At 53.7% G+C, this 23,009-nt stretch overlaps 3 protein-coding genes across 8 annotated transcripts; 2 read left to right on the top strand and 1 right to left on the bottom strand.

Annotated features, from left to right (window-relative positions):
• Positions 1 to 1,597: 1,597 nt before the first annotated feature.
• On the bottom strand, positions 1,598 to 18,041 carry GUK1 (guanylate kinase 1). 5 transcript variants are annotated; one of them, XM_062568698.1, is made up of 9 exons: positions 17,414 to 17,750; positions 13,517 to 13,784; positions 10,155 to 10,268; positions 8,817 to 8,858; positions 7,593 to 7,689; positions 3,697 to 3,835; positions 2,608 to 2,692; positions 2,224 to 2,309; positions 1,598 to 1,775 (listed from the first exon to the last, which is right to left on the bottom strand). In XM_062568698.1, the coding sequence occupies exons 3-9, from the start codon at positions 10,264 to 10,266 to the stop codon at positions 1,740 to 1,742; spliced, it is 597 nt and encodes a 198-aa protein (XP_062424682.1). In that variant the 5' UTR covers positions 10,267 to 10,268; positions 13,517 to 13,784; positions 17,414 to 17,750; the 3' UTR covers positions 1,598 to 1,739. The 5 variants fall into 5 exon arrangements, with proteins under 5 accessions (XP_062424682.1, XP_062424679.1, XP_062424680.1 ...); XM_062568695.1 differs by lacking the exons at positions 13,517 to 13,784; positions 17,414 to 17,750 and adding an exon at positions 17,971 to 18,041; XM_062568696.1 differs by lacking the exon at positions 13,517 to 13,784.
• A 66-nt stretch (positions 18,042 to 18,107) lies between these two features.
• Positions 18,108 to 19,547, top strand: MRPL55 (mitochondrial ribosomal protein L55). The gene is made up of 4 exons (XM_062568694.1): positions 18,108 to 18,165; positions 18,802 to 18,879; positions 19,016 to 19,199; positions 19,285 to 19,547. Exons 2-4 carry the CDS (start codon positions 18,854 to 18,856, stop codon positions 19,426 to 19,428), a joined length of 354 nt encoding a protein of 117 aa, XP_062424678.1. The 5' UTR covers positions 18,108 to 18,165; positions 18,802 to 18,853; the 3' UTR covers positions 19,429 to 19,547.
• A 214-nt stretch (positions 19,548 to 19,761) lies between these two features.
• Positions 19,762 to 22,235, top strand: C2H1orf35 (chromosome 2 C1orf35 homolog). Of its 2 annotated transcripts, XM_062568692.1 has the most exons (9): positions 19,762 to 19,787; positions 20,459 to 20,560; positions 20,644 to 20,791; positions 20,879 to 20,930; positions 21,051 to 21,133; positions 21,232 to 21,304; positions 21,548 to 21,630; positions 21,780 to 21,953; positions 22,035 to 22,235. In XM_062568692.1, the coding sequence occupies exons 2-9, from the start codon at positions 20,467 to 20,469 to the stop codon at positions 22,177 to 22,179; spliced, it is 852 nt and encodes a 283-aa protein (XP_062424676.1). In that variant the 5' UTR covers positions 19,762 to 19,787; positions 20,459 to 20,466; the 3' UTR covers positions 22,180 to 22,235. The 2 variants fall into 2 exon arrangements, with proteins under 2 accessions (XP_062424676.1, XP_062424675.1); XM_062568691.1 differs by lacking the exon at positions 19,762 to 19,787 and having other exon boundaries at positions 20,403 to 20,560.
• The last annotated feature ends 774 nt before the right edge of the window (positions 22,236 to 23,009 follow it).

Raw genomic sequence — 23,009 nt, 5'->3', positions numbered from 1 at the left:
GCAGACGTGGTCCTCAAAACCCAGCTGAGATGCCCGGTTTGGAAAGCCATCACTTGGCCAAGGTCTGCTTCTGCCTACTGTTGTCCATTGCTGTGTGGAGGATGGAGTTTAGTAAACTAGGAGATGATCTGAACCGACATCTGCAGCTGGGTAAGCCAGAGAGATGGAATGTGAAGTGGATAAAACCCAAGAGAAATGAGTATAAGGTACTACGCTGCCCTGGTAAGCCATGCTTTCAGTGAGAAAAGGGACACTGTTTGGCAGCGCATGGTCTGCATGATGGAAGCTCGACCTAAGTTCAGGCTGGAGGGGGACAGGTAGAAGCCGCTGCCTGTGGGATCCTGTTCTGCAGGATTCACCGTTTCTAGAGGATCACACAAACCCAAACCACCTCTGTCCTTCAGAGCAACATGCTCTGGGACAACTGAGCCTGTGAACTTCCCAAGGATGTAGCAGCTACACAGCATGCATGTTAGCAGCAACTGTTGCTTCCCTACAGCTCAGAAACAGGTTAATCCACCTGTGAAACGCAGAAGACACCAGATGAGACATCGCTTGTCTCTCTCTCACACTTGTGACTGATGGATGTTTTAAGTATCCTCGGCTGGTGAGCAATGAAGGCTCAGGATACGACCTGCCGGAGGGACTGAAGGGCTCAGGACAAATATGAAGGCACCAGGGTTAAGCCTGAAGAAAGCAGGGGAAGCAAAGTACAAGTCACCCTCCAAATACCAGTCAGGCAAAATGCTCCCACGTCTCAGCCAGAGACCAAGGGACAGCAGCTAAATCAAATAGATCCCTGTTAGGATCCCCGTAAGAAAAAAAACTGCACTGCCTGGAAAGGAAATACTCTCTCCTCCAATTTGCAGGTATGAGAGTATCAAAAAAAAATCTACCCGTATCTGAAATCACATGAAACAACAACTATATGTGAATTACAAGAGTGCTACCAGGGCGGCAGTCAGGAGAAAAAGTCTCACGGTACCTGCCTCAGGAAGGAGGCGGCAGACAGATCACATCCCACAAGCATCCCTTTCCCCTCTCAGCACTTCCAGCAACCCTCCCCGTTCACCAGCATGGCAGTTAGAGTGACCGAGCTGTGCTGACGTACCACCACGCAGCAGCAACACAGAAAATAACCGCAGGGCCTGAGGATGGGAGACAATCAAACACGCCCGGAGGAGCTGGAGCTAACCTGCAAAAGGGAGCAAGAACCGGAGGGAGAACAAAGATGTCAGCGCTGGCGATATCACCCTTCACCCTCCGCCGCTCTAAGTTAGCGGGCGCTATTAGACACGGTGGCCTGTCTGCCTGCAGGTGGAAATGGTGTCACATCAGTCTGAGTAAATCCCCTTCCACAAGCGGCCTCAGCCGGGCAGGTGACGGTCCCCGCACAAACAGCGCGGCGGGACACACGGGATCCTAAGCAGCGTGTCAGGGCCGCAGCAGTCCAGGCTGTCCAGCAGCTACGGGCAGGCGGCTCGCGTACAGCCTCGCAGGACAGCTCTGCCTTCCTCTGCCTCTCTTCCACCTGAGAGGCAAACCTGGGAAAGCACACGCCAAGCGCTTGGTCAACACAAACACAAGCGTGACCAGGTCTCGTTTTCTTTTGTTTTAATAGAAACATTCTAGAATAACTTTGAAAGGGCATCAGGCTAAAGGGAATGTCTCTTGGAATAAAATACTGTGATACGCTTCAGGAATGATGTGCAAAGTTAAAACGTCCAAGCAGGCTCAGCTCAGGACTTCCTGGATTCTTGGGCCTTCTTGATTTCCTGCAAGGAGATCAGGAAAGTAAATGAGCAACCAGTCACTCTCGGAGCAATTCCTAGTTTCACACATTTGAAGACCAAAAATGATTATCACAGCACAAACCAGAGTACCACAGCACCAAGCCCAGAGTCTACGCATGAGCGTTTAGGGACACAGCTACGTTTGCCTTGGGGACAGTCTAAATAGTACAATCCTCCAGCACTGGCCAGTGGCACCGGCTTATACTGCCCCTAATCCAGTGTCACACTGGATCTGTTTATCACTGTTAGGTATCACTCATATAAGATCACAACTAGATCACTTGGCAATTCAAATTGGATCTGGATCAGGTGCAGGCATGTGGTTGCATTTCTGCGGCTGTTTACTGATGGATCCTCCCCTGCTCGGCACAGCAGTCAAGCTCACACAAGGAGCAAGGAGGGTAAAACCCCCCACCCCTACACGACTCACCTCCACGAGTATTTCCTTCAATTCGGAATAGGCTTTTTCTAGATCATCATTAATAATGACCAAGTCAAACAGGCCAGGCTCTTTGCCTAGGGAAAGAAAAGAGGGCAGAGTTGTAAGAGGAGAACGTGTTTCTTCCCCGCGTTCTCTCACGTAAGATTTGAGTTCCTGCAGCATTTTGATACTGTTATTTCAACTATTGCTATTCCGCTAGGAATTGCAATGGGAAACAGTGCAGTATTATGCTTAGATCAAACCTAGCCAACACCCAACCCCTGCCAGCACTCCTCGGAGAAGAGAGGTCAGATCTTTGTGTAGAAAACGACACCTAAACCACCGATGTCTCCCTTCTCCCTGGCCACATCTCTCAAAGGCCACTGGACTTACTAAGTTCCAAATCTACGCAGGCTGCAGTCAAACGCTTCCGTAAACTTTCTTCTGTCTCAGTCTGTCGGTCACGTAGTCTTTTTTCCTAAATCCAATGACAAATACATTAAAGAAACATGTGTTCCAAATTCTGCAAGCAGAAAACAGCAGCCACTCCATCAGCTTAACAGTTGTCCCCAGCACAGCAGCCGTTTGCCAGCATCAGCCGCGATGGCACGTGAAACGACACTCTGCAAAGGGCAAGGGGATACGTTCCCAGTCACAGAGCAGATCAGTGTGCAAGCTGGGTTTGGTGGGCTCAGGTAAAGAGATACCGGATACCTGGGCCACCGGGAAGTGAAATCTCTGTGCTGGACTCCGGTATTAGCGCACTCTGTTGGCGTCCAGCCCCACAAACTCAGTAAGAAGCACAGATTGCCTGATCTGCTGAGAGTCACAGGGGAGAGCCAGGTCCCGGCTGGGATCTAGGAGTTGTGGGCTCACTCCTTGCCACATACTTCCTGCATGGCTTCAGCAAGTCACATCTCCAGGACCACGCGCCCCTCTGAACCCCGACAGAGGATTCACTTCTCTCAAAGGTGCTGTGTGCGCGCGATCCCCACGTAAGACCAAATGGATAGGGCTTTCCCAGAGAATCATAGAATAGAATCATAGAATCAGTAAGGTCGGAAGGGACCTCTGGAGATCATCTAGTCCAACCTCCCCACTCAGCAGGGCCACCTAGAGCATGTTAAGACAGGGTTGCATCCAGGCGGGCCTTGAGTATCTCCAAACCAGCCCCTCTAAGTTTAACTCCAACAGCTGGAGCTGGAAGCTCACTACAAAATCTTCATATCTTTACAAAGGACAACTAATGTTTTTGTAAAGCATTTTAAAGGCTGGCCATGCTCTAACAGAGCTGACACCCCAAAGAGGTGATCACACTCCAAGCTGTGGAAAGAGACCGGACAGGGAAGACTCAAGAATGCCCCCATCTGTTCTGCAGATCTTTAAAATACATACATTAAATGAGGGGGGAACCCTCATCACTTTAGACCAAGACGCCGATTACCTCTAAGTGCCTAACAGCAAAGGAAGGCAGCCGCTCACCAAGACATCTATGGATGGAGGCTGCACAGAGATGTAGATGGGGTTCAGGTCTGTCTTCTTGATGTTCTTCACACCTTGGATGTCGATGTCAAGGACACAAATCTGGTTCTGGGCCTGAATGGCCTGCACCGCACCTTTACTGGGGACAGGCAGAGAGGGAGCTGGTTATTCCCCAGACCAAACAGGAGAAGAGTCAGAGCATCCAGCCACAGCAGAGCGAGTTTGAGGCCCCCAGCAGTGGGCCTTTTGCCTCATGGGGCTCCAAAGTGCCCTCACTGCTGCAGGATGGAAGAGGAAATTTGCTCCGCTCAGGCTAACACTGGTTTCTCTTTCCTTGAGGGTCCTTTGGGTCCCCAGGAAAGAGCAGAGGGCCTGGCAGCAGGGCTGCCTGCTGCTACAGAGAATGGCAAAACCATAAAGCAGGAAGGCTGTAGAAACAGGTAACATGCAACTCTCCCAAGTGCAGCGTGGCTCAGACACAGTCTGTAGAGATCCAGCCTTCAGCAACTACAGCAGCATCCTCAAAGAGCAAAAACACTCAAAACCTTCCTTAGAGGTCCACCAATTTCCACGCTCACATGCTTTCCTGAAGGATGCTTCAATGCTCCTGCCAGTTTTGTAAGATGCCTGACTAAGAAAACATTTTTCAAGCGATGATTCTCGTACATCTGTAAAGATGGTTGTATCTCTTCTCCAGCTTGGGCTCTACAGAACATGCATTGCGCTTCTCCTCGAATACCTACAACACTCCCTTGAAAAGTAGCAACTCCTACTCTCTTCTGGTGCACCAAGAGAGGCTACTTGGCACGGCCAGTGGGTATCAGCCCTGCTAGGGGACTTTTCAGTTTGTATTTGTACTGTGCTTGTGCCAAAGTCCTCCTTCACGACAGACCCTGCAGCACCATGGATGGTAAGGCCTGCGAGGAGCTTGGAGATGGCCACTGAAGGGTTTGAGTGACTTAAACCAGGAGGCCATGCAGTGGCAGCAAAGTTTAAGAGACAATGCTGCTCTAGAGCCAGCCCTGAACTCTCTAGATTCTTTGCCTTGACCCAGGGAACCTCTCTGGACCTTTCACAGCATCTCTGCACCCTCCGTGCACCAGCAAGATTAGCCTGCTGATGGGAAGGCCCTTCCCCAGAGATGTGCTGAGAACAGACTCCCTTAGACAAGTGTTGCTGTGTCCTCCCGTGTCTCAGAAGAGGAGAGTCACAGGACTCAGGACTCCCACAGCTCTCTCGCACCAACCCCAAGCCCTTCCTCAGCTCTTTCCAGCTCTGCTCCCTAGAGAGCCCCACGAGATGAGCAACTGAGCAGCCAAAGCCCCAACCTGAGGGAAGGGATCGGACACAAGTAATACTGCTCCAAGCAACAGGCTCCACTCCTGCACTCTGATTTCAGTCCCTAATTAAAGGGGGTTTCAAAGAAGCCCTGATTTCAATGAATAGGGCTCAGTGCTATCCCAAAGGCATGGACCTTTCACAAGCACATGATTTTTAGTTATTATTTATTATTAGCTGGGGGGATTTAGGAAGCACAAAGCATTGGTGAAAGCTTAAACTTTTCTGCTTAGCATAAAAGATCCTCTCCTCCATCTTATCAAACAGCCCTTATTATGAAACGTCCTCAGGCACTTAAAGAGAAAAATCTTTGCTTGAATGGTTTCAGTATTTATTTTGCTTGAACATTTGCATTTATTGCTCCGTTGATCTGAGTTAATTCCAGCCTCTTTCTCCCATCCTGAACTCTCCCCACCCCAGGCCCAGAACAGAGGCAGCATGGACATGCAGACTAGGGGTCTGCGAGACCAACGACATAGGTGAAGGCTGGGGGAAAAAAAAGCACGTAAAAACAAACACAAGCATATTATTTATATCCACAGCGATTATGGCATTTTATCTACCAAGATTTAATCTTTTGAAGTTTATATAACCTGCCACCATTAACAGGGCACATCCTTCTCCATCACTGACACGCACACCACACAGCACTGAAAACAGCAATCAATTAATGCAAGGAGGTGACGTGAGGTTATAGCAGAAAGAGAAAAATCCTTGCCTGCCTCAACTCTGAGCTTTGTTTCACTAGCAAGTCTATATAACCAGGGCAGAAATTGAGCTAGAGGCTTCTCTCACTCTGGGCAACCACACGAAAACACTACAAGGCGATCAGAAACCACAGTAAGGCTCCCGGTTTGATCTCACTTCAAGCACAACACAACGACATCCCCAAGCACCCTGTCTCGCCACAAAGAGCCTCAGGGGTTTTCTAGGCCAGGATGACAGTCTGACACAGCTAACATGAGACCAGTGTGCAACCACCAAAACCACCTGTGCACGCCCAGGAGACAAAACGAAGCCCTGTTGCTGCTTTCCCTGCACTACCTCTCCACTCCTGGTCAAGTTATTAAAGGTGTGCGTAAATGCATGCTCCCCTTGCCCTGTCTGCCCTGAGGAAGGTCACCAAAATCTATGCCTCTGGTCTTCCCAGCAGTCTTTCTTAACCACATGCAGTTGTACTGTTCATGTGTCCTGTTTGGCCTAATAACTTTGGACTGCATTAGCCACTTTCACTCAAATTTGATGAAAAAAAAATGTCTTAAAGTAGCCGGTTCTTGAAAATTCCATCGAAATCAGCTGGGGAGAGGAGAGATGTCCCTGAGGAAAAGGTACCATGATCAACTCAGCCTGTATCAGACACCAGAGAGTTGCCATCTCCTCTGCACCTCGGCTATCTGGATTAAGCAGAGCATGTGATGGGAAGCAAGCACATCCTACGCAGGATGAACTCCGGGATTAAGGAGCTTGCACTTGGCTCCTCCTTGGTGCTGGGTATTTGAGATAAACCAAAGTAGTGACACTGGAAGCATGTAGGCCAGGGGAGGGACTGCCCTCCTCAGCTGGCCCGGAATGACCACGATCAGTCCCCCGGGACACTGTCCTTAGCTGCAGCAAAAGCAGTGATGCCATCCACGTTGCATTAAAACAGGGACATTACTGTGACAGGAGACATACACCTACGGCATGCTCAACTTGGGAGCCTTATGTAGAGACATCTCACAGAGAATCCACCCTCAGAAGAGGAAATTTAGCCAAATTTGCTGTCTCCAAAAATAATCCCCCAAAAGCACGCTCAGCTCTTTAAGAAACACCTGTCTTTCTGAAAAGCATTTCAGGCAATTTTCTCTAATTTAAAAGATTACATATCTTAGAACTTAATTAACTTTCCTCCTTAACAAGTCCTGCACCATAGTGCCACACTTTTCTAAAAATAATTATGTAAGATATTTGACTTCTAATTAACATTGCAGCTTAATGTTTTATTGATCACCAGCTCCAACGCCCTGAGCAATGCTATTTTAAAATCCACCCAACTCTTTAACCCTGGTCAAGGGTGCCATGCAATATACCTATTTGTAAGTGGTTACTTTTCACTTGTTTCACTACAGACAATACACCTGGAATAGCACCTGCTTGTGAATTTATCATATTCAGACCATAAGTTAACACAGGGATAATGGAGAATAAGTGTCCATCTTGCCCACTAGTCTCTGCAGAGCACTCGGAATATATTAAGGAGTGCAAATAGTCTGCAAAGATCACTCATGTGCAAGAAAAGTGTTAAGTATGCAAACTTCTTCAGCACTGGAGGCAATACAAAATTTCACTTTGCAATGAAGAATGAATTGTGATGAGTTAGCTCTTTGTAAGAGTTAATTTTGCTGTTTTAATAACGGCCAAATACAATTGACAGGTTTCTGCTGCCAAAATGAAAGGCTTAGCTTAAGACAGGAATCTGTGCATTTGGGGGAAAACAGCGTCACTAAGTTAAACTACTTCTTCCTCCATCATAATCTCAACCAACTGGGTTCAGTGGCGACAGCGTCCGAGCTGCGTACCTCGTCCCGTACATATTTCCAGAGAACTCTGCATGCTCAATGAATTCACCGGCATCAATTTCTTTCTGCATTTCCTCTCTGGTCACAAAGTGGTAATCTGTATATGGCAAACAGGAAAAATACGCAGAAATTAACAGCTTTGAAGGGAAAGCACACGGCCAAGATGGTACATATGAGTGCTCAGGGGAGAAGCACCTAACAGCCTGCCCTAGACAAGCGTGGCAGACTGCAGACACCTACTTCTAATTACCATGCACAGCATCCCCTCTCCACCCCAACTGCCCAGACACCTGCTCAAAGCACCTGAGAACCCCTGTGCATCTTTCCACGTGGCCAGATATGTTGCTGTGCACCCTTTTTCACACCTCTTCCCCTTTCTGGTGGAGTGGGAACCCCCTGAAGCTTGGAATACATTACAGCAAAATTCTTTATTTGAAAGCAGTTATGATTAAGACTAGAGAGAGGGGGAGATAAAAAAGAACATCAAAACAGATGGACAAAAAAAGAAATGTTTCCCTATCCTTTGTTCAAGTTTCTTCCTCTCATTTCATCGTGAAAATTGCCTTCAGAAAATAAGTGCCAACCTCATTTGTTTCTCTCTGAAATACGCAAACCGACCAGAATAAAGAAAAGCAGCAAGCCAGCTGCACACAAGCTATTAAGACAGATAAAGGCATCTCATTAAGCAGTTGTGATTCCTGAAGACCTATACATTTGACGTATCTAACCAGAGCTACTTGGCACTTCAGAAAATGAAGCCACTCAAAGCCCAGGTATGGACAGCAGAGCTTAAACTGAGAGCCCCGCTTCGAAAATCCTGGTCAATGTGTCACTGAGACGGTATCTAGAAAAGAAAACTGGGAGTGTATGCTCTGCTTCTGTTAATGTTTCATTCCTTAATTAAATTCTGGTTCTGTTCTGCCAAATCCATCCCTCTTAATTACTTTCTCTCTACTGCATGGCACACATTGTAGAGCAGCAGAAAGCAGTTATGGCCTCATGGCCATCAAGATCAGGAACAAAGGTGCGTATATATATAAAACTCAACCATATCATTACTGAATGCCTATGCCTCCTGCCTGAAGGAACTGCCCCCTATAAACACAGATGTAGGGCTATCATCTCAGTAAATGGGCATTCACGCAGTACTCTCATAAAAACTTTATTTTTCAGAGCAATAATTTGTCGAATCTGATAAGACAGGCCCAACTGCACTGCACTGACCTTTGCCGTTTACTTCTCCAGGTCTTGGCTTCCTTGTGGTATCTGTAAGCAAAAGATGGCCCTGTGAATTTTGTAGATAAAGGAAATAACAGCATCGAAGAAATAAAAAAAAACACACACAGATGAATCCATTCACATAGAGGGCTCCTCCTCTTTCAAAATGATCAAAACTTCTGGAATCAACTAGTGTAAAACACAACCATATGCATGATTCACACCCTCGATTCCTAGAAAATCTGAAAACCACCAATCAAGAGCGGCCAGTTTGGGATCTAACAGGCTGGGCCTTAGTTTTCTGCTCTGCTGCAGACTTCCTTGTGTAATCCTAGACACATTATTCAGATCTCCATCTTGATTCAGGGCAATTAGCAGTGCCCTACTTTAATAAGTTATCTTCATTTTAAAACATCACACAGCACCTACACAGGTGCTTAAAATAGTCGGATTTAATGAATAAGGGCAAACTCCTAGGTGAAGCAGTTGAATAAATCAGACATCCTACAAAGCCTTTTGGAAGTCATTCAAACTTGTATTATTTTAGGCATCTGCAAACCAAACAAGAGCTGATGGTTTGCACGGAAGGCAACACTCATTGTTTTCTACAGGATTAGTGGGAATTAATCTAATGCCATAAGGCTCTGATCACCTCTTAGTTTTCATAAAGTTCTAGTTGCCAAGGTCCAAATGGTTTACGGAGATTTAGGAAAAATAGGGGATATTTTCGTATTAAAGGAAAATATCTCAGGTAGGGGGAAAAAAAGGCGGGTGGGGATCCTCGGCCAGCACTGAGTGGTCACAGTAGAAAGCAAAGTCTACAAACCAGCAGAGCAGCGGTAGGAACAAGAATGTAAGTAGGTGATGGGACGAATTGTTTCACTCACTGACTCGACAGACAGACGGTTCTTACGAAACTCCTATTTTAAATCAGAGACCACGCTAACCAGAGCGGGAACTACTCTGCAAACAAATGTCCTCATTAGCACCCACAGTCAGGTGGGAAGACTTGGCTTTTGAAGCAAGTCATCTCTGGGATTTGGTTACTTTCCAACTCAAGAATCACTTGAAAAAAATCTCATCACCATTTTGAGCTGTGTTCAGAGAGGTGGCGAGACCTTGAAAGGTGCCATTCCAGATAAATTCTGCAGTTGCCTCTTGATACTTGTATTAAAAAAGGGCCTGACTTATTAAAACATCTCAAAGAGCCCATAGAGAGACTAGGATACACATGAGCCACAGAAGCAGATTATCTGGCGCACAAATACCACCACCACATTGAGTTCTGGGCTACCAGCCTCAAACGTCTCTGCTCCTCTTCGCCAACGACAAGCAGTTACTCACGGGAGACACTGAAGCCGAAGACGTTCTCGTAATCTTTAAACAACTTCTTTAACAAAGTGCTCTTTCCTGCGCCTGATGGGCCACTCAGAACCACTGGCCTCGGCCCCTGCATGGCTAGAGAGACAGGAAAAATACAAATCTGGTTAGAAAGCCAGGCAGCCCATAAGAAAACGCAGCTATGGATTTCCAGGGCTGCCTCGGGCCCACAAAAGTGTCCATCCTTTACCTTCAGATACAAGTTTCTGCAGGCAAATCAGAATTAATCAAAATTCACAAGTTAGAGCCGATGGCAAGTAACTGGGGAGTGCAGAAAATACCAGAGAAATCCAAAGAACTATTAAATAAGCAAATCCGCTGCAGACAGTGGCAACTGCCACCTCTGCACTGCTGAGAAAGAGCTGGGCTAGGAGTCCTTAGGAGTCAGATCTCATTTTGAAAAGCAGATGCCAGAAGCCACGAGCAATGCAGCAGGACAGCTTCACCCCGCTTTCCTCCCGGTCTCGGTTCTTGCGTAGGGGACCCATCTTTGGGAAGGGCAAGTTTTGCACCTGGGTCCCGCAGTCATCTGTGGCTCCCCCACCAGGAGCTTTGGCTCATACAACTAAAGGACGAGTATCACTGCAGTATGAACACTTGCTCTTGAGGAACTGAAGTTAAACTCGCACCACATAACCCAAAGAAAGAGGAAAGTGGACTCCAGTTGCCACTGAGCTGGAAGAACTCAAGCCAGCTTCATACTAGCTCTATTCTGTTAGTAGGGTTTAAATCCCTTTTGGATCCAAATCCTAGGAAAGGCTTTAATTAACAGGAGAAAGATGCTACCTCTGTCTGGTGGCACCTGGAAACATCACAGCACATCTCCTACATGCGTTCAGCAATTCTGGCTTAATATTTGCCCTTCCTGACAGGGACTTCTCAAAGTCCTGCCATGCACATTTTGGGGCAGCAGAGGGGTAACGCACTCTGTCTGCTAGTGGATCGCTCTTGCCTGTTTTTTGCACCGGTGTGAATGGCACAGCCACTTCCCTCCCCAAGGGCCAGGCCTCGAGGGGAGCTTGCAGGGTCTGCTGGTGAGGACACAGAGAGGACATCAGCTGGTATTACGGGCACGCGATTCCACTTGAGGGATGGGTTGCCCGAGAGAGCAACAACGGGCCACAGACCTCTTAAACCACCATTTTACATCCTAACAAGCACAAACTACCAACCCGTGACAGACAGTTGTAAGATTTTGGTTCAGTGCTCTCGGGATAAATATGCACTCGCAAATCCTTTTCCATAGCAGGTAACGTACAGACCAACAGAAGCCCACCACGTCCTTCACCACTAACCGTGCACGCAACACAGCGATGGAGGAGGACGCCGCTGGGCTCCAGGCTTTGCAAAGAGCTGTTGTACAGACTCATCTTACAGTTCCCAGTCTTCCAACTCACATGCTCTAAAAAGGCTCACAGAGGACCTTACTGTTGTCTATCACAGGGAAAAGGGCTGGTTTAGATTTACAGTAAAAGGGAAATAAACCTCAAAGCCTTGCAAACAACAGGCTGAACACAGGTGTGATTTGGGAAATAAATACCAGCTGGCCACAGCCACACTTCACCATGCTGTCTCCAGCTTGAGGTCTCTCACTGCAAGCAAGAAGGGTCCTAATACTGGAGGAAGCCAGCCTGAGGTCACATAGACCTTTCTGCAGTTGCTTCTTCACCTTGAAAGAAAAGAATGGATATTTTCTCTGTGCTTGCCTCTCTGGGGAGGAAGGAAGGTTAATGATTAACATGTGAATAAAGAAGAAAATCCTGTACTTCAGCGCAGAGAATATGGCCAAGGTCAGTCATCCATCAAGAATTCAGCAGCTTTTAAAACAGAGATGACAAACCAAACAGGTCTAAGTTTCCTATTAAAAAAAAATCTTTCTGCAAGCAGTAAAGCCCCTTGACATGTGTTATTTTAACCTCATCAGCTGAGTCTTGACTCAGGAGCATTCAGAAGACAGACAGTGTAATGCCTTCTCATTTAAATTAGATCACAGCAATGCGACCCTGACCTCACAAATCACTTTTTAAACAGCCTTAAGCCATCTGCAGTCTCTTACAAAACCAGTGGCAGCCACGGGTCACACGGCAGGCTAATCCAGCCATGCTGTCTACCTGACCTCAGCCTGCGTGAGCGGGGTATTTCCTTATCCCTAAATCCCTTCCTCACCGACGTCTGTGAGGCAACACTAAAGCTAGCAAATTACCTGAGTTTTCCCTCCATTCCCTAGGGATGTTTTATACATCTGATCAGAACGTATTCAAGCGTGTACCGAAGAAGAGGGTGTTAATACATGAAGTCTCGTCTGTGCAGGTTCTAGCAGCAGCTGATGCGTATATTGGTGTAAAAGCTCCCAAGTTCAATCGCTGCCCCAAAGGGGAACTGTCTTTTTTTCGTCGCTGGTGTCCTTCAGGTGCTGCAGCTCCAGAGACACCCACCGGATCATCCATTCTCCAAGGACCTCGGAGGACTGGTCCCATCACACGTGTATTACATGATGCCAGATCCAGCTCCACCATCTAAGAAACGCATCAAGGTTGAACAAACCTCCTTTTGGGTGTGGACCTGTGCTATCCTTCCCTTAGCCTTTGACTTGTGATATTCAGAAATTATCAGACGTTTTGCCTAAACGTTGAAGACAAAAACACACTCCTTAACCTCCCCGCTGGGGAACTGGTATTTAACGCTCGGAACGGGCAGGCAAAGGGGCCCTTGCTGACCTTGTCTAAGGCATCTCTCTCTTCTGCCGTAAAGTGGGAGTGTTGGCAAACCTTAACAATTGCTTGTAAAATACTCCAGAAAAGAGGAGCTAGCCAAAATTATCATCACCCGGTCACTCCAGCAGACCACTAGATTCACAAGGCAGCTCTCTGCTCAGCACCGAGCACCAACCAGCTGCTGAACGCTGCTCACATCACAGCCGATATTACATGCTGTCCTCCTAAGCCATCAGAAACCTCCACGTGCGACACGCAGACATCAGCACAGATCTTCTGCCTGCACATTTATAAGTTCTCTCTTCCTCACCATCTGACTGCGCTAACAACTCTAACAACTCCTCCCTGGGGCACACAGTCATGGCCCCTGCCTGCAGACCTCAGCCAGGATGACTGGATCACTGCTGGAGGAAAAAGAGGTTTCCTCTCTCTCCTTCCCCAAAATTTCTTCAACCCTCTAGCAAGCACTGATAGGAAAAGGGGAATTCAAAACAGAGCAAATCAGTTAGAATCATGTCGTTCAACCCAAAGCAAGTGGGGAAGGAAGCAGTGGAACAAGCGACGGCACCAGGGGACCGCTGGCTGGGAGCAGCAGACCCAACAAATTCTTACCTTTTGCTTCTACACCCTTCCAACCGAGGGATAAAGTCTAGCTCTTCGTAGCTGTGACAGGCTCCTAATACGAGCAAGTGGGCAGAAAGCCGGGCTATTTGTGAGCCGCAGAAAGCCTTAATTAGGGAGCCTCCGTTTTAAGAGAGCCAATGAAAACCGTCCGCTGATTTTTAATCTTCTCCTGCGGATTCTTCCCCACTCCCTGCTCTTCTGACTGGTGAAGCTGCAAACACCATTAACAGGCTGATGAATGCCAGCGTGTGCCAACCTGGTCAACATAGATGTTGGCTTCAGGAAACAGAAGCAAAAAAGTCTGTCTCTGTGAAACTCACCTCATTTATCACACATCCCCCCGGCTTCCCGGCAACACAAAGATGCAGTCGCCAGTGGAAACGCACATAGCGGAAGAACTGCCGTTATTCATGGAGCAGAGGGAGGTGCGGCACCTCTCCGGGCAAAACCACAGGATAATTCAGGTTGGAAGTGACCACAGGAAGTCTCTAGTCCAACCACCTGCTCAAACACAGCATGTTTTTATCTAGTGATTGCGCTCACTGATTCACAAACTTCAAGAATAGATGGGGGGCTCTTGCATCACTTTGATGTACATTAGGTATGAAACCCAAGCCAGACAGCTACTACGCTCGCATTACATCCAACGTTGGTGTTTGGTTAAGACAACTCTTCTGGAAAGACTCATTTTGCTTTTAGCCACCTTCCTTAAAAAATGTTATTTTGGACTTGAGTTTGCTTCTAGCTTCACATCAAATCATAGATTAAGACACTCACCACAGCAAATAGAACAAATTCCTTCTTCTCTCCCAACAGATGTGAACCCAAGTCTTCAAACAGCATGTTCTAACACTTCTGTTGTGGCAGGCTCCAGGGTGTACGCCTCTCCATCCCTCCAGATGGAGCTCTCCCACTTTGACTAAAATATTTCAATACTAGAACAAAACTGGATTCAAGATCCTTGGTGTCAACCGTTTTGGCCCACCTGGCTGTTCGTGGACCACAGCTCTACCCTTCCACAAGACACTGAGCACACACTACCAGAGGAGCCAAACTTGGTGTCTGCTGGCCAGGAACACCTGGAGTCAGACACCCAGGTCTGGATGTGGCACAGCAGTGACCTGAACTCTGGTCTCTCAAGTCCCTGAGGAGTGCCTAGCCTGGCTAACTATGATCTGTTGCTCTACTTTTCCATTTCTAAATGTCTTCATTTTCTCCTCAAGCATGCTAAACCTTCCAAAATCCACAGGAGGCAGGAAGTCACTCCCTCAAGATCTGGTGTCAGAGGGCCTCAACTTCATATTGCCCTTTTTCATCAGACACCCTCTCCTTCTCCTTTCCTACAGCAGGGTATCGGCAACGTGGCACCTCTGGTGTTAATGAGACGCCAAGTCACACGCTGCAGATGCCTGCCAGCTGTCTTGCACCGAGGTCCTGACTTGCAGCTGCCGGTGCCAGCCTGTGAAAGGAAAGGGAGCAGGTCCAGCAGCAGGTGAAAAAATAAAGCAGGGTTTCTTAAGGATCTGCGCCCTGAGGATGTGGATTCCCCGATGTCTAGTAAGGGTGGAGTTGATGTTTTTCCATCTGCAGGAGCACTTACCGGGAGGTTGAGGGAAAATGGGGCCTCTCCTCATTTTTTTTTTCACAGAAGTACTAAGAGCTAAGGTGAAAAAAGGCACATACATTTCCACTGCAATCACGCAGGCCTCACTTCTTTGGAACAGGCTAAAAATAAACCAAAAGACATACAGATGCTTCCTCTTGCCTCCCTTCAAATCTATCCCTTTTTGCCTTTGCTGGAGATGTGTGCAGACCAAAACAGGGTGGAGAGCAAAACAACAAGACGTAACTTATAGAAAAAACAGTTTCTGTTGCCAGATGAAGAGGCTGGGCCCTCTGCGTGGGTGGCAGACAGCAAACACCCAGCTGGTAAATTGGGAATCTGTGCCAGCGCAGGACAAAAATAACTCTCAGAGAGCCATCGTAGCACCTACTTTTTGCAGGCGGCCGCTACCTGGCACAGTGAAATGCTGGCTCTGGCCTCCTCGCTGCTCTGCCACAGCGCAGACAGTGGTTTACTGTCAGATGAGGATGCGAGAGATTTTGGGGGCAGCTGTCCAGAGCTGGAGGGGAAGGATGAAGACGGTCTGGGAGTGCGAACAGAGGAATTCATCTCCACCTCCCCATGCAAACAGCACAGACCTAGAAGTACCTACCCTCTCCTCCAGCACCCCAGTACCCCCTTCAGAAGCAGGTAAATATCTGCACACACCACGTCTGCGGTGGAGTCATGGCATGAGCCCAGGGGAGTCTACCCGCCTTCCCCAACAGGACCCGGCAAAAGCGATGCCACGGAAGGTGTGCAACTGCCACCGCTCATCCCCAGACGCAGAAAAACTACTCTTCTCCTCCAACATGCTCCACAAATCCCATCGGCCCCAGCTCCTCTCATCCTGGCAGCATGAAACCTTCAAAAACCACAAGCACAGCACAGAAAAATCCCTATTTGAGAAAACAGATTTAGTGGACGGGGCTATTTAATATCCTGGTTCTTTCCCAGCCCAGCCAAGCACCCCTGTGTCACACTGTCCCTCTGCCCTTCGCATCAGTAACATTACGTTTATTTTCTGAGCAGTAACTCAGATTTTTTCCCTTTGCTCAGATTTTGGCATTTTCAAGAGAAGAGCAGCTGGTCCCCAAATACTGCATCTTGCACAGAAGGTCTCTTATCTCTGCTGGGTTATTCCTAAAACGGTTTTGGCTCCAGTCTAATCACCACACATCACTAAAACATAGCGGATTAAAGCTGACTGGAAACAGAAAAGCATCGTTTTTTAATGAGGATCCTCATATTCCGGGGGCAGGCGAAGCATCACACCTGTGACTTAGGAATGGCTGTGTCTGGCACGCTGAGGATGAATGATCACATGGATCCTGCTGAGTTACAAAACCAGAAAGCATATTGGAGATGCCTCCTCCCTGGGGACACACAGCACATGTTTTCTGTGCATTAACCAGAACAGCAATTACTTAACTATGATGAATATTTTCCTCTAAACAGCTTATAGATTATATTTTAGATACATACATATAAGTTACGTGTACGCACATACATATTTTTATTATTATATCAAGGGACGTAACTCAAAAATCTTCCAAAGCAACAGTTTCTTCTCGAGGTTCAGCAAGCCTAACTTTCCCAGTTGGCTCAGTCTAACAACAGCACATCCAAATCTGGGACTATCTATGCCCTCAGGCCTCCAAAGGAACCTCAGCTTATCACTAGGGTGTGGAACATTTCTAAGTCTCCCTCCTACTAAACTCCTGAACTGTACCCGGAAGGCAGCAACGCAACTAGCAAAGCAAAGGACAGACATCACAAGAGCTAAACAAAATTAACACTGATTAGCAGACAGGCTTTAAAGAGAAGGTAAAACCACTTTACAAGCAGAAAGAGGATTAAAGGACATTTTTTCCTGAGCCCCAAGAAAGGTCTCCCAGCTTAGGTATATAATCCTATTCCCTATTTTTAGCAGGCTCTTTACAAACCCTCAATTCCCACCTTCTTAATTTTGGGGACAGCTGATTGCGTCACCTGAAAACCCCATCCAGCCAGCTGTAGGAACATGGCAAAGTGTAACGTTATGTCAGAGCAGGCAAACACTCAGCTTTGCGACCGCTGCAGGAGGCCCTAAAAACACATCCCCTCTGCCCCTGGGGTGGGCAGCGACTGCCGGACAGGTCAAGCATTAACCAGCCACGTTGCACTGTGTGCTCGAGCGGGCGCACGGACTCGCTCCCGGCCCTGCACGCGCTCAGCTGAGGAACCAGAAAGTTATCCCAAACCCGCTCGTTGTCCAGTCACAGCCGATTTAGTTGGATCACCTCATTAAGCACAGGAGAGGGGCGGTAACGAGGATGCAGCAAGGTTTTCAGGCCCCATTAACGCCCAAGGGAGATGCACGATGAAACAGCTCCTGCTCCGGTTATTTCAACCCAGGGCTTGCGGACGGTGACTCCTTCCCTCTATTCAAAAAGTGGGGTTGAAACATGAGCAGAGCATCTCCGTGCAGCTGAGCGCGTGGCAGAGCCCGCACCTGGCAGAAACACGGGCCTGAGGCTTTGTTCTTTTACTGGAATTATTATTATTTTTTTTCATGCTCCTTGAGTGCCTCCGGCAGCCGCACTGACGAGCGCGCCTCACTTTCCGGGGGGGGCAAGGGAAGACCGAGATCTGCTCGGGGGCACCGCCGGCACCGTTCAGGCCCCCGCGGGGCGACGGGCCCGCGGCAGCGAGGCCCGGCGGAGGGGGGGGGGGCCGGGACGAGCCGGGGCCCGGCGGCGGCGGCGGCCGCCCGGGGGTGCCTGGAGCCGCCCCCCGCCCCGCTCCGTCCCGCCCCGCCGGGGCCCGAGCCCGAGCCCGAGCCCGGCGCCGCGCTCACCCGCCGCCCGCGCGATGGCGCCGCGCAGCCGCCGCCAGCTCATGGAGGCGCCGCGCGGGGCTGCGCCTCCCGGCAGCCCCCGCGCCCCGCCGCCGACGTCACCCCCCACGGCGGGCGGCGCGGCGCAGTGACGTCACCGGCGCGGAGGGAGGCCGCGCGCCGGCGGAGGGAGGCTTTGCCGGCGGGTGCGGTCACGTGAGCGGAGCGAACCATCGCGGCGCGGCCGCGGGGGGTGCAGGTGTTGGGGAGGGGGGAAAGAACCGAGCAGCGCAGCCGGGGTGGGCAACCGCCTGCCGGCGGTGTGCGGCGACGGAGGGTGGCGGGAAGCCGCCGTGGGCTGAACGTCATGGCGGCGGGGTGGTCACCTGGGGAGCCGCGGCGGCGGGGAGCCGCCTTGGGCTGAACCATGGCGGGGCGCAGGGGGAGTCCTTTGGGCTGAACCACGGCGGGGAGCGGCCTTGGGCTGAACCATAATGGCGGCGGGGGAGAGGGGGGATTGGGCCGAACCATGACGGGGTGGGGGTGGGGGGAGCCGCTTTGGGCAAACCACGGTGGGACGGGGTGGGGGGGAGGGAGTAAGCCGCCTTGGGCTGAACCATGTCGGGGCGGAGGGGGAGTAATTTGGGCTGAACCACGGCGTGGGGGAGGGGGGAGCCGCTTTCACAGTGGGGGGAGGAGGGCCGGGGGAAGCCGCCTTGGGCTGAACCATAATGGCGGCGGGGGAGAGGGGGATTGGGCCGAACCACGACGGGGCGGGGGGGAGCCACCTTGGGGCTGAACCAAGGCGGGGGAGAGGGGGAGCGGCCCCCAGCAGACCCTCTCGTTCCTCAGGTCGGTGGCAGAGAGACCTCGCGGCGGCCCGGGGGTGCCGGCCGGGCCGGGCATGGCGACGCTGAGCAGGACGCTGGGGTGAGCAGCGCGGCGGACGCTTCCCTTCGAAGCCGCCCGCGTTTCCTTCGGCGCGGACCCCGCCTGGGCGCGAAGGCGGCGGTTCCCGCCGTGCTTAACGCGGCGCCCGCTGACCCCTTCTCGGCTTCCCCGGCAGCGCGCTGTGGCAGCACGCCGTCGCCCGCCGCCTCCACACCTCCTGCGCCCGCGGCGGCTCCAACAGGACCGCTGTCGCCCGCCTCCGCAGGCAGGTGTACGGCCGCCTCTACCCCACGCTCCTGGTGAAGACCGACGGCTCCGCCGTCCGCATCCGCTACAAGGAGCCCAAGAGGATCCTCATGGTAAGGGGGAGGCCCTGGCCGAGGGGCCGGGGAGCGGGCTGCGGCTCTCCCCGGCCTCCCCTCGCCGTCTCCCTTCCCCCCGCAGCTGCCCGTGGACAGCAACACGCTGCCCGAGGCCGAGAGGAAAGCCAGGCTGCGGAGGCAGTTCCCCGGCAGGTTCCAGGTCCAGAAGGAGGAAACGTTCGAGGAGATCAACTTGGACGAGTACCAGAGGTTTTGGAAGAAGTGAGGCGCCTCGCTCGCGGCGCTCCTCGCCTGGACTTCCGCGGCGGCCGCGGACGGAGACTGTAGAGGTGGATCCGGAGGAGAAAAAATTTGGAAAATAAGCCGTATTTTTTTTTTTTTGGAGTTTCGAGTGTTTCTGGTTTTTCATGGGGGCGTTCACGCCGTGGGACCCTGTTTGGGGAGACACGCCTCCCCCCCCCCGCCAGGCGGCGCGATGGTGCTGTCTGTTCCCCCCCCCCCCCGCTGTGGGGCGGTGGTAGCGCCCGGGGCGGGGCGGGGCGGGGCGGGAGCGGCGCGCGGCGCCGGGGGCGGGGCCTGTCCCGGGGTGGGCGGGGCGCGGCGCGGCCGGAGCGGCGGGGCGAGGTGCGTGGGGGCCGCGCCGGGGCGGGGGGAGGCTCGGGGGGGGGGGGAGGGATGGGGATGGGGCTGGGGCTGGGGCTGGGGGGGGGGGGTCACGGTCCCTCTGCCGCCGGCCCGCCTCCCCCCGCCCCCCCGCGGGCCGTCACGCCTTCCCCACCCCCCTCCCCCCCGCGGCCTGCGCTCCGCCAGCTTCCGGATGTGCAACGCCAGCCCGCCCGGGCAGTGCGACCCCCCCCCCCGGGCAGTGCGACCCCCCCCCGGGCTGTGAACTCCCCCCCTTGGGCTGTGCGACCCCCCCCGGGCAGTGCAACCTCTCCCGCCCGGGCAGTGTGACCCCCTGCCCCCCCGGGCTGTGAACTTCCCCCCCCCCCCGGGCACTGCGACCGTCCCCCCCCAGGCAGTGCAACCTCCCCCCCCCCCCTCGGGCAGTGCGACCCCCTCCCCCCCCCTCGGGCAGTGTGACCCCCCCCCCCCCCGGGCAGTGCCCCCCTCCTTCCCGGGCAGTGCGACCCCTCCGGGCTGCGCAGCGCCCCTCGACAGTGCAACTCCCCCCCACCCCCCCAGGCCGTGCAACCCCCCCTCCCCGCCCCCCCCCCCCACCCCCCGGCTGCCAGGGCGATAAAAGAGCAAAGATTTTTTATTTTGCTCCCTTTTGCCGGGGGCGGGGGGCGAAGGCGGCGCCATGTTCGGCTCGTGCCGCGGCGGCGTGCGCGGCGGCCAGGACCAGTTCAGCTGGGAGGACGTCAAGACGGACAAGCAGCGCGAGAACTACCTGGGTAAGCGCCCGAGGGCGGGACGGCGGGACGGACGGACGGACGGACGGATGGACGGACGGACCGAGCCCACCTCGTGCCGGCAGGCAACTCGCTGATGGCGCCGGTGGGCCGCTGGCAGAAGGGCAGGGACCTCACGTGGTACGCCAAGGGCAAGGCGGCGGCGGCGGCGGCGGGCGCCGAGGAGCTGGCGGCCGTGCGGCGGGCCGAGCGCGAGGCCATGCTGGCGGCGCTGTGAGTCTTGGCCGGGGGGGAGGGGGGGGGGACACGCCGAACCGCCGCGGCCGCCCCACCGGCCGCCTCACCTTCTCGCTCTCCCAGGGGTTACGGCGGCGGCGGCGGCAGGCGGCGGCCGGTGGGGCTCAGCAAGGAGGTGAGAGCTGCCGCCGGCGTTGCGTTCCACCACCCCAACCCCGACGGCGGCGGTGGACGCCCCCCCCCCCCACCCCACCACCGCCTCCCTCACCGCCGCCTCGTGTTTTGGTGTCCCCAGGACCTGGCCGAGGCCTGCAGGCGCGAGGGTGCCCAACGGGGCCCCGCCGACGTGGACCGCCTGGTGGGACTGGGCAGCTCCAGGTGGGTGAAGGTCCTGCCCCGTCCCCTTCGTCGGGCGCCCCCGCCGCCGCGTTTCGGGGCGCCCTGACGTCGCCCTTTTCCGGCCCCGCTTCCTCCAGCGGCTCCGCAGGCCGGCTGATGCTCTCCAAGGAGGACAAGGAAGCGGCCAAGATGGGGCTGCCCATCTTCACGGTAGGTCTGGGCGCGATGGAGGTGAGGAGGACACACACACGTGCGCGCACGCGCAAAAACAGCGTCGGAAGGACCGGCCTCGCGCTAGCTGGACGCGCGTAACCCTTAAAAGCAAAGCTTGGCCGCTCCTCGGGAGCCGCTGCCCGATTCTCGCCCCCGTTTCCCCAATTCTCGCCCTTTTTTCCCCGCCCTTCGGGGCCGCTCGCCCCGGGGTTTCTGCTTTCTCGCCTCCGACCCCTGCAGCACCAGAAGGTGCCGGGCGGCCCCGAGGCCGTCGGCTCCGGGAGGAAGCAGCGCCAGGAGGAGAAGGCCGAGGAGGAGCCGGGGTAAGGTGGGGTGCTCGAAACGGAGGAGGGGGCCGGGGGGGGGGAAGCAGAGGGAAGGGGGGGGTTTTTATTACGGCGGGGTCGGCAGTCGGGTGTGAGCGTGCGAAACGCGCCGGTGACCCCTGTCCCCCCCCCCCCCCCCGCTGCAGCTCGAACAGCGGCAAGAAACCCAAAAAGGACAAAAAAAAGAAGAAGAAGAAGCACAAGCACAAGAAGGAGAAGAAGAAGGAGAAACGGCGCGAGAGAGACGCCTCCACCTCGTCGTCGTCGTCGTCCTCCTCTTCCTCCTCCTCCTCCTCCTCCTCTCCGGAGCGGGACACGAGGTGGCCGGGGACCGGGATGGGGCCGGGGCCGGGGCCGCTTCCCGCCGCCCCCCGCCACTCACCTCCCGCTCCGGCCCGCAGGCGCCGGCGGAGCAAAGCCGCCGCCGGGGACGACGACTCCTCCGGCAGCCGCCGCCGCCGCGGGAAGAGGAGCCGCAGCCGGACGCCGCCGCGCCGCCCGCCCGCGGGAGCCGGGGAGCCCGGAGCCCGGCCCCGCAGGTCTTAAATACTCTGTGCGTTTTTGAAAGCTGTTTCGGGGAATTAAAAAGTGGCAGCTCGGCAGCCGCTGGCGGGCAGAGTCTGGCTGTCGGAGACGGCGGCGGATGCGCCGGGAGAAGCCGCCCCCCCCCCCCCCCCCCGTGGTCCCCAGCTGTCCTTGTCCCCTCGGCTGGCTGCGTCCCCGGGCTGCTGGCGCTGCGTTGGTTCCTCCACAACTCTGGTGCCCGGTTTTTCCTGCTTCCTGGGGCTGGTTTCTTCTCGCTCCAGCGGTGCCTGCGGGGAGCTCGCGCCTCCCCCCCCCCCCGAGTCGTGCTGCCTGCGCGCTCTCCCCAGAGCCCGCGCCCCACGTTGCGCGGCTCAGCTTCTCCTTGCCCCCTTCTGCCAAGATTCCTACTTGTCCCTCCTTGCTTTTTCCCGGGCCCTTTAAATCACTGCTGTCGCTGCAAGACCTTGAGGAGGAGACGGGGACGGCTCCTCGTCCATCGCCTTGGCGCAGGGGGAGCTTGGAGCTGGAGGCCTCGGGTGGAGGTGAGGCTCTGAGATAAGCCACCGGCCATCCAGCCGCTCCTCCCGGTCACCTCCGCAGCCGGCCGCGAGCAAGGAGCTCTCCCGGCCCCAGCTCGGCTCAGCCCCGCCAAAGCAAGCCGCTGGCCGGCTGCGAGCGTCCCCCCTTCCTGCCTCTAGGGCCTGGGTGGCTCGAGTCCCCGCGGGCCTGGCTGAGGCCAAACGAGAGCCAAGCGAGCGTGGCTGCTCGCAGGCTGCTGAGCTCGGGTACCAGCAGGACCTCCCAGCGTGGGCCGACAGCACGTGGCGGGGGGCGCGGGATCTGCTGCCCCT

Source organism: Rhea pennata, chromosome 2 (assembly GCF_028389875.1).
Source record: "Rhea pennata isolate bPtePen1 chromosome 2, bPtePen1.pri, whole genome shotgun sequence".
Lineage (NCBI taxonomy): Eukaryota > Metazoa > Chordata > Aves > Rheiformes > Rheidae > Rhea > Rhea pennata.
Note: the sequence above shows the minus strand (reverse complement) of the source record. Positions and strands in the feature narration are given on the sequence as shown.

Coding starts and splice junctions, on each gene's coding strand:
- GUK1 (XM_062568695.1), bottom strand. CDS start 18,013: ATGAGCTGGCGGCGGCTGCGCGGCGCCATCGCGCGGGCGGCGG. Junction 3,836..7,592: donor GGAAATATGTACGGGACGAG/GTACGCAGCTCG, acceptor GCCTGTCCCCAG/TAAAGGTGCGGTGCAGGCCA. Junction 2,693..3,696: donor CTCCATCCATAGATGTCTTG/GTGAGCGGCTGC, acceptor CATTGGATTTAG/GAAAAAAGACTACGTGACCG.
- MRPL55 (XM_062568694.1), top strand. CDS start 18,854: ATGGCGACGCTGAGCAGGACGCTGGG. Junction 18,880..19,015: donor ACGCTGAGCAGGACGCTGGG/GTGAGCAGCGCG, acceptor CTTCCCCGGCAG/CGCGCTGTGGCAGCACGCCG. Junction 19,200..19,284: donor AGCCCAAGAGGATCCTCATG/GTAAGGGGGAGG, acceptor TTCCCCCCGCAG/CTGCCCGTGGACAGCAACAC.
- C2H1orf35 (XM_062568692.1), top strand. CDS start 20,467: ATGTTCGGCTCGTGCCGCGGCGGCGTGCGCGGCGGCCAGGACCAGTTC. Junction 20,561..20,643: donor GCAGCGCGAGAACTACCTGG/GTAAGCGCCCGA, acceptor TCGTGCCGGCAG/GCAACTCGCTGATGGCGCCG. Junction 21,631..21,779: donor AAGGCCGAGGAGGAGCCGGG/GTAAGGTGGGGT, acceptor CCCCCGCTGCAG/CTCGAACAGCGGCAAGAAAC.